Source organism: Squalius cephalus (assembly GCF_949319135.1).
Source record: "Squalius cephalus genome assembly, chromosome: 25".
In the NCBI taxonomy this organism is placed as follows: Eukaryota; Metazoa; Chordata; class Actinopteri; order Cypriniformes; family Leuciscidae; genus Squalius; species Squalius cephalus.
This window is the reverse complement of record NC_137146.1, coordinates 30464629-30474435: the sequence shown is the minus strand read 5'-3', so window position 1 is coordinate 30474435 and position 9807 is coordinate 30464629. Positions and strand designations below refer to the sequence as shown.

Below are 9807 nucleotides of genomic sequence, written 5' to 3'. Positions count from 1 at the left end.
GGACACGCAACAGCACACAAACTAGCCAAATATTAAAAGTAAAAGGATTATGATGCAAAAGATTAATATTGTGTACATATATTATGGTGCCACACAGTTATGGTGGAATCCGGTTTGTCCCGCAGATGGTCTGCTTGCGCTTTAACCTCACACACACACACACACACACACACACACACACACACACACACACACACACACACACACACACACACACACACACACTTTAACCTCTTTAACCAGATCCATTTCCTCGCTAGAGAATCGTTAAATTTTTACGCTTGTTAATTCCGTTATGTAAATAGCGAATCCGCCATGGCACGAGTGCAACTGTCTTTAGATCATGAGCTTAGATCCTTAAAAACGGGCCCATAGAGATGTCTCCTCATGCGTGTGTGTGTGTGCGTGTGTGTGTGTGTGTGTGTGTCCTCCAGTGGGCTCAGTGTGCTGCAGTTACGCTGGGAGACACACGAACTGTCGGGAATACTGCCAGGCCATCTTCCGCACGGACTCATCGCCCACCGTCTCCCAGATCAACGCGGTGAAGGAGTATTGCCAGAGCATCAGCCCTCAGCTCATCGGCTGTGTGGCCAACTACACCAAATCATACCCCATCAGGAGCCCGATCGACAGTGAGTACTAGCACTGCTATCCCAATCACACAGACAGCGGCGGGAAGTGGTCGACGCTCGGGATTTGAGGAGTATTAGCTCTTGGATCTTTGCTTCTAGAGCATGCTGAAAATCACAGGCTTCAGTCTCAGGCAGGAACATGTGAGCTGGAAGCTGCCATAGAAGCAATGATACTTTTTTATTGGTGATACATTTCGCTACATGTTAACATTTAAACACAAGCAAGGATGCGATGAGGTCAACTCAACTCAACTCAACTCAACTTTATTTATATAGCACCACTAAAAACAGCGATTGTTGACCAAGGTGCTGTACATTATTGCACAAAACATTGGCATTAACATCATTTACTACATAAAAATACAGGACAAAACACAGAACATACCAGACACTGCACAAATCAGCTACAATTATAAGCCAGAGAAAAATAGTAGGTTTTGAGTTTAGCTTTAAACTCGTGTAGTGTAGTGGCAGTTCTAATAAAAGCAGGTAAGCTGTTCCAAAGTTTTGGTGCAGCAACGGCAAAGGCTCGATCTCCTCTCGTTTTTAATCTGACCCGCGGAACATTTAACAGTCTCTGGTTGGATGACCTAAGAGACCTTCCAGGATTGTGGATGGAAAGTAAATCAGAGACGTATACAGGAGCCAATCCATTCAAAGATTTAAAAACCAGCATCAAAACTTTAAAATCAATTCTGTGACGGATTGGGAGCCAATGCAGAGGTTTAAGAACAGGGGTAATGTGCTCTCGTTTGCGCACACCAGTAAGGAGCCTGGCAGCTGCATTCTGCACCATTTGCAGTCACTTTTGATTAGTGCCCAAATACAGGGAATTACAATAGTCTAGCCTTGTCGAAATAAAAGCATGAATCACCCTTTCAAAGTCCTTAAACGAAAGAAATGATTTCACTTTGGCTAAAACTCTGAGATGAAAAAAACTAGTTTTGACTACCGTATTAATCTGTTTGTCAAATTTGAGAGCACTATCAAAAACCACGCCCAGATTCTTCACTAATGGTTTCACACATGGAGATAAAGAGCCAAAATTTGAGCAAAGGGAGCTAGCAGCTTCTGATGGTTCAAAAACTATGATCTCAGTTTTACCATCATTAAGGTGAAGAAAATTTAGCGACATCCAGGCCTTTACCTCTGCTAGACAAGCCAACAGACTATCTAAACCCATGTTATTTGATCCCAGTGGCAGATAGACTTGGGTATCGTCAGCATAACTATGGAAGGAGATGCCATGTTTCCTAAAAATCGACCCCAGGGGAAGCATATACAAGGAGAATAAAATCGGAGCAAGGATAAAACCTTGAGCGACCCCACACGTAAGAGGCGCTGCATTTGAAGTAAACTCACCAATATTAACATAAAATCTTCTGTTGCTCAAATAGGATTGAAACCATTTAAGGGCATTTCCCCGAATGCCCACCCAGTGCTCCAAACGTGAAATTAGAACAGAGTGGTCAATAGTGTCGAACACCGCACTCAAATCTAACAGCACCAACCCTGCAGACTTGCTGGAATCAAGGGTCAATAAAATATCATTTAAAACTTTAACCAATGCTGTTTCTGTAGAATGGTTTTTTCTTAAAACCTGATTGAAACACCTCAAAAATCTTGTTTTCATTCAGAAAGCTCTGTAGTTGATGAAACACTATTTTCTCTAGGATCTTAGATATAAAAGAAAGATTTGAGACTGGCCTAAAATTTGTCAGAACTGCCGGATCTAAATTTGACTTTTTGAGAAGTGGATGTACAATTGCATGCTTCATGTCATCTGGAACCATTGCTGTTGCAAGACAGCTGTTCATGATCTTTTGAACAATAGGCCAAATCACCTAAAAAAAAACGTGGGGGAAGAACGTCATAGGGAGATCCTGAAGGTTTGAGCTTGGCTACAATATCTTGTAAAGCGGGCAAAGTTACAGGCTCAAAATAACTCAAAAGACCCGTGCAAACTGGCGGGACAGAAAACTCAAGAGATACAGTGGAGATATTTTGCCTAATATTACTTATCTTATCCACAAAGAAATTTAGAAATGTGTCACACATAGCCAGAGACTCTGTGGGGAAAAGACCAACAGAGGGGTTAACAGCAGCATTTATGATGGAAAAAAGAGCTCTTGGGTTGTGATTATGTTTTTCAATCAGATCTGAACAATACTTAGACTTTGCCATTTTCACCACCTTCTGATATTGTATCAGGTTGTCCCTAAGTATTTCATATGAGACTTGCAGCTTGTCTTTTTTCCACCTTCTTTCGGCCCTTCTGCAGACCTGACGAAGAGCACGGGTATCATCATTGAGCCAGGGCTCAGACTTTGGTTTGTGTTGTTTGGCTTTTAAGGGAGCCAAAGAGTTTAAAATATTAGTGGAGGTGGTATTAAAATGATTAAGAAAATCTGCACCACTCCAATTATCACAAAATAAGTCAGATGATTGAGACACCTCCTTAAAAACAGCTGTAAATTCAGTACAAGTAGTCGGTGTGATTTTACGAGACAACCGAACAGCCTTAGTGGGTCTAGTGATATTAAAACAAATGGGCACTCTAAAAGTAATAGGCTTGTGATCAGAAATAGCATGATCTTCTATTTCTAAGTCGCACACTGTCAGGCCATGTGGAAGCACCAAATCAAGAGTGTGACCCTGTCTATGAGTAGGAGAATTCACAAGCTGTACCAAATCGAAAGAGTCAATAAGGCTCAAAAATTCTTTGGCTAATAAATTAGCTGGACAACACACATGTATGTTGAAATCCCCAATAATTAACAGTCTATCAAAATTGGGGATAATTCCCCCTAGAAAGTCTGAAAACTTTATGAGGTTTAGGTGGACGATAAATAACAGAGATCGCCACTGGGTCAGTGGTGTCAAGAAGCCCTTCTATGACATCATAGTGTGTGCCACTGACAACACTGTCTTAACTGGGAGTCAACAGTATAAACTACCCTTAAAAGTGTGGGACAAGTAATGACAAGAAATTCATCATTTTGGCATTAAAAACATAATAAACATGCATTTTTTTTTAATTATTTTTTTACTTTCGATTAATCCTGAAAAACAAAATGTAATAATCACACTGATAATAATCATAAATGTTTCTCGATCATCAAATCCTCATATTAGAGTGATTTCTGAAGGATCATGTGACACTGAAGACTGGAGTAATGATGCTGAACATTCAGCTTTGATCACAGGAATAAATTACACTTTACTATATATTCACATAGAAAACAGATGATTTACACTGGAATAATATTTCACTGTTTTTTCACTGTTTTCCCAACAAACTTCAGACTTTAAGTGTGGAGAACAAGTATGCAAATTGAAGTTTGATAAATTGGGGTTGTCTCTTTGACTGCCTATTATACTATGTATTCCATCAAAGGTTTTTGATTTTATTATTTTGCAGTCCAGCTGATGATTAACCTCATGTATAATTCATGTTTTTAACTTAATTTCTAAATGTGCAACTATTCTTTGTCTAAAGGGGGAAAACAGACCATGTGATCTTCTAAGACACAGCATTAGATATTGTGAATTAAAATGAACATGAGCGAAAACAAAAGTAAATAAAAAAAATATTGTTCATTGTGTTGTATACTATAGTAAGGATTTATTTAAACAGAACATATTATGCCTTTTTACAAAGTCTTGATGTTGTTTCAGGCTCTACTAGAACAGGTTTTCCTGCTTGAATGTTGATTATTCTCCTCATATTCTCCATTGTTGCGGCTCCTCTCTTCCCAGTCTGTCAGGAATGCTCTGTTTACTTCCTGTCTCTATGAAGCCCCTCCTTCTGAAAAGCACACTGTGCTCTGATTGGTCGGCCGGAGCAGTGTGTTGTGATTGGTCGAGCGCTTTGAGTGTGTTTGGGAAAGTCCCGCCCCTTACCATAACCGCCAGTTTAACACACTACTAACTAACTCAACCAGGCCCCGCCCCTTTATTCTGCGTATCAATTATTATAATGAGGAATATTGTGGCATGTTCGTTCCCGGGAGAAACTCAAGACTACAATGGAGGCGTTTCAGGAGTTCAGGAACACTGACACTGATATAGAGAAGAGCTGGAGCTTCTTCATGATCACACAGCAACATTACACACTAAAGACTGATGAAGGCCTCTGAAAAGTAATCATGGACATTATTCTAAAAAAAAAACCTTTTACAATATTATCGCACAATATTCCAAATTTATCGCAATATTTATTTATTTGCTCTGAAATTCCTATAAAGGGTGATTTTTTTTTTTTTTTTTTTTGCGATTGATTGAAAACGATGGCTTGAACTGATTGAGGTAAATGGCCCCGTGTGTGTGTGTGTGTTCAGGCTTGTACTGCTGTGACCGGGCGGTGGAGGCTCACTGTCAGACCGCCTGTAAGCGGATCCTGCGCACCATGACCACGGAGCAGGAGATCATGGACGGCCTGATCACAGAGTGTGGCAGCCAGCCTCTCCCGCAGGACCCGCTGTGGCAGTGCTTCTTGGGCAGCGCTCACCCCCCCACCGAGACCCACCCCGAATCCCCACCCATCGCCAAGATGGACTGCGCTAAACTGCACTGCTGCTCCAAAGCCAACACGTCCCACTGCAGGTCAGCGCCGAGCTCATCCGACGGGAAGGGAATAGACTTTTCGCTAACTGTGATTTTGTATATGTACATTTCTGAAATACATAACTTAGACAGTCTCCTCTGATTACAGATCTCTCTAAGTAAGCAATAAGGTACTCGAGGCTAGTGCTGTATCGTGAATAAGTCACGGCTGAAGGGTGTTGTTAGGCGGAGCAAACCCTCAGTCGTGACTTAGTCCCGATACAGCACTTGCCTTGAGTACCTTATTGCTTTTATAAAACGGTTACCACACAATACAATCATTAAAGCCGAAAAATATGTATCTATGCAACTTTCATGAAGTAAAATCACTAAAAGCATTCCTTCCGCTGGAAAAAATAGTCCCTGACCGAGAACAGCAACAGAAGTTACATACATTATTTCTTCATTAGATGGAGACAAAGACTGTGTTTATGAGCGAGTCAAGACTTTTATATTGAAAGGACTGAAACGTGTGATCACGGAGAAGGAAGACTCATCTGACAAATGCCTATAAGGCATTATAGATATCACAGCGGGCATTCAAACTGATTTTTTTATTGTGAATATAGGACTGACCTGAAGGAAAATGCTATATCTACTGTAAATGCAGGTACACTCGCTTACAATCTCTCACAATACAATATCAGTGAGATCACATGTGTTTAAGTTGCTAAGAGTGGTTGCTAGGGGTGTTGCGTAGTGATACACAGAACCGTTGGGTGAAGCGGTCGTGTTTATCGTGAATAAAACACAGCTATTGACCAATCAGAATCAAGGATTGGAACTAACTGTTTTATAAATTGTAATATGGACTCAAGCATTTTCTGTAAAGCTGCTTTGAAACTATGTGTATTGTGAAAAGCGCTATACAAATAAATGTCAATTGAATTGAATTGAATTGCTCTGAGACTAACGTGATCCATATCTTCCCTGTTTGTTAGGAACATGTGCCTGGAGATCAGCACCAACTGGGGCACTCAGACATGGCAGGAGTTTGACCAGCACTGTGAATATAACCCGGTTGAGATGGACCTCATCACCTGCCTGGCGGACGTGAGGGAGCCCTGCCAGTTAGGCTGCAAAGAGCTCAGCTACTGCACCAACTTCAACAACAGGTCCCAGACACTTTCCTGATATCAATCTGCTGATGCACTGGCACTTTTCACGCTTTCTATCACTCCGCTCGTCCGTGTTTGTTCCAGACAGACTGTGAGTCTGTGCATTAGTTCTGGGGGATTTTTCCCATTGGTCTTTCTGCAGGTTACATTGTTACGCCAGTAGGTGGCGACAAGTGGCTGTCTTTTTGAGTGAGTCATTTGAATCATTCATTTAACTGATTCATACAAAAACACTGATAGAGTCAGCGCCGATAGCCTCGTGTGCAGCGCCGACATATAGCTCTGCTGCGCTTCGGGCAACCCAAGTTCGAATCCCGGACCGTGGACCTTTCCCGATCCCGATCCCCCTCTCTCTCCCGCCTCGCTTCCTGTCCACTCTATACCAGAGTCCTGCACGGGTCCGATTTTGTAAATCCGCACCCGCCCGTACCCGCAGTGCTTCAAACCGCATCCGACCCGTTTTCCGACAGCAGCACTAATTAAAATCCGCACCCGACCCGACCCGCTTAAAACAGAACCGATAACCGACCCGCACCCGAAATAAAATCAGTTTAGCCAATCACATTATAGACACAATTACAAAAATGTTTATTGCCAGGTCATACAGAAGTTATTACACGACATTTAACACAAGGACAACTTCAGCCGAAGCTGTCAAAAGGCCGGTACATGAAGAACATGGCTCACGTTACCACAAAACTGAGTAGTCTTATAACATTTTACCAATTGAACATACGCGGCTACAACACTATATGCCACGCAATTTCTTCTAGCCTACATCTGATAATTTTGGGTTCAAACACGCCCTGCACACCACACATACTTAACAGTATTAAATCTGAAAAATACTGTTCGATAGAACTGCTTTGTTACCACAGTATCTGTGTGCTTCCTCAGCGATGAAGTTCTACATTTGCAGATATCCAACACTAAAATGCATGCAGCAAATAAGCCTTTCACAATACTTTCTTCAGATAACTCCAAATTTCTCCCACATAGTGGATTTGATTTTTTATGACGTACTGTCGACAACTTTACAGTCTCCACTAGTTATTCTTTTCTTCAACTCCTCAGCATCTCAATGACTGCAAGCAGATCGCACGCGGTTATGATGCATTTTTAAAAGTGAAAGTAGCCTAGGTAACGTTATAGACTCCTGGGAGGGCGTGGCGCGTGGGCACAAATAAACTGATGTGGATTTTAAATTATTTTATTAACTTGAAATACAGGCATATTTTTGTAGATGTGTTCCTAAAAATATGCATATATTTTTACGTTTGCATGTGATTGTTTTAAACCCGTGTTTAGACCCGCACCCGTATCCGACACGGTTGGATATTTTTCACCCGTTTGAGCAAAATTTGCGGGTACCCGAACCCGTGCAGGACTCTACTCTATACTATCCTATCACAATAAAAAGTCAAAAATAAATCTTAAAAAAAAAAAACACAGATATATTCAAGAACAAAACAAGTGACTGTCTTTAAGAGTTAGTTAGTATTTTATACTATTGTAGTGTTTATTTATATTTTAAATAAGCTTTTATTTTTATATTTTCAGTTTTCATTTTAATTTGAAAGTTTATTCATTTTAGAAATTTAAGTTATTATTATATTTGTTAGTTGCCAAGGCAGCATTTCAATTTTTTTAAGTTTTTAAGTTTGTTTTTCATCTAATATTTTATTTCAGCTTTATTTCAATTAAAGAAAACTATTTTCAGGCATTTTTAGTTAACAATAACGACACTGGAATGAGTCATTTAATCATTTACTTGACAGATTTGTTCAAAACATTGATTCATTCAGTAATAAAACAGCATTATGCTTTGTTTGAGATGTGTTTGTTTTGTTGGCTGTTTTCATTGCAAAGCAAGAAAAGTAAGTAACATTGTGTCTAATGTTACTCAATATTAACTTCTTGTTTATTGGACTGTTGTATAAAATAGGCATATGATTGAGCATATATCCAGCTATAGCTTCTGCTCCAGTAATATTGTTATAAGACAGGGGTTCAGCAGGTTCATGAGATCGGATGCTATTCTGTAACTGAACACAAGGTCTATGTTACATGGGAAAATGAACATCCAGCAGTCATACTGTTGGGTTTGTCTCTGGCCTGCCCGTTTCTCTGTGGGTTACAGATGTAGACAGCATGATTTATGATGGCAGCAGTAGCCCAGCATTGTTCTCAGGTCAGAAAGGCATGGATCACTGTGACAGGACCGCTGGTTTCCCACCAACGCTTACACGCTGCACTCGTCAATCCCATGAGCCCTCTCAAAAGTTTGAGTTTCAGGCCTTTAAAACAATGAGTGCGACTTACACAAAGAGCTTGTGAAAGTGTCATAACAAGCCTAGTTAGATGATGAAATGGCTTGTCATGTTGTTCAGAGCCTGTGAGAGATTCTCCCTCCAGATTCTGAATCTAATAAAGGCTGGTGGCGGGAGCTGGTGGAGATGTTGACGGATGCATGGAAAAAACCCAAGACACTGAAACTCACACATGATCAGAACAAGTGCTAACACCTGTACTCAATATTCTGAAGTGGCGGGCAATAAAACATCTATTGACTGGACCTTAGGCACTTTTGATCTATCGTCATTAGTATTTGTACTTTACTTTTCAATAAAACATATTGCTTTATCATAAGTAGAAAGATAAATCCCTGGATATATAAAAAGATAGATAGAGTGACTGTGAACCCCAGGGCGAGGAAGGAATCCAGTGCAATGTGAAGTATTCTGGGTATTGTTTTGTTTGGCTGAGCCTGATGGATCGCAGTGCCGGAGATGATGGCACCCCTGCTTCTCCGATGGGATCTGGAGTTCAGGAAAACAACCGCTGGCTTTGATTTCTTTGAAGGATTCCTGGGGTTGATTGGGTGGCGGGCACTCCTGCGGATTTCAAAGCGCGCTGAAGGCAAACACGGAAGAAAGCGGAGGGGACGAGTGTCGGGAACGCCTGCGGTGCCGTATACTCACCCTGAAGACACCACAGCGGGTCTGAGAGACGTCCCACAGCGTTTACCTCTGCACAAACAAACCCAGACGGGCAGAAGACATAACTTCACCCTGACCAGACGAGGTTATCAGCGGCTGGACTTGATCTAACTGACAGAATGAGTCGTGCAAAGAATACAAGAGTGGATTTTATTCATTTTGTGAACCTTTATTTGAAGCCAGTGGCAAATAGATCATGCTTATCAGATGCTGCATGTTCATTATTTCATAAAAGTCACACACAAACACGTATATAAAATATAAAAATGCAAACCACTAAATATAAAAATATACACTACCGTTCAAATGTTTGGGGTTAGTACGATTTTTAATTGAAAGAGTCTCTTCTGCTCATCAAGGCTGCATTTATCTGATCAGAAATACAGTCAAAACAGTGAAATAGTATTACGGTTTAAAATAGGTGTTTTCTATGTGAATATAAGTGTAATTTAT

General features: G+C 40.8%; 1 protein-coding gene across 1 annotated transcript in view; it reads left to right on the top strand.

Annotated features, from left to right (window-relative positions):
* Positions 1-9807, top strand: part of reck (reversion-inducing-cysteine-rich protein with kazal motifs) — a 96474-nt gene that overhangs the window by 46301 nt on the left and 40366 nt on the right. The window contains exons 8-10 of the mRNA XM_079863593.1: positions 435-632; positions 4973-5237; positions 6179-6352. Coding sequence (XP_079719719.1) covers positions 435-632; positions 4973-5237; positions 6179-6352 — 637 coding nt within the window. The remainder of the gene's footprint in view (positions 1-434; positions 633-4972; positions 5238-6178; positions 6353-9807) is intronic.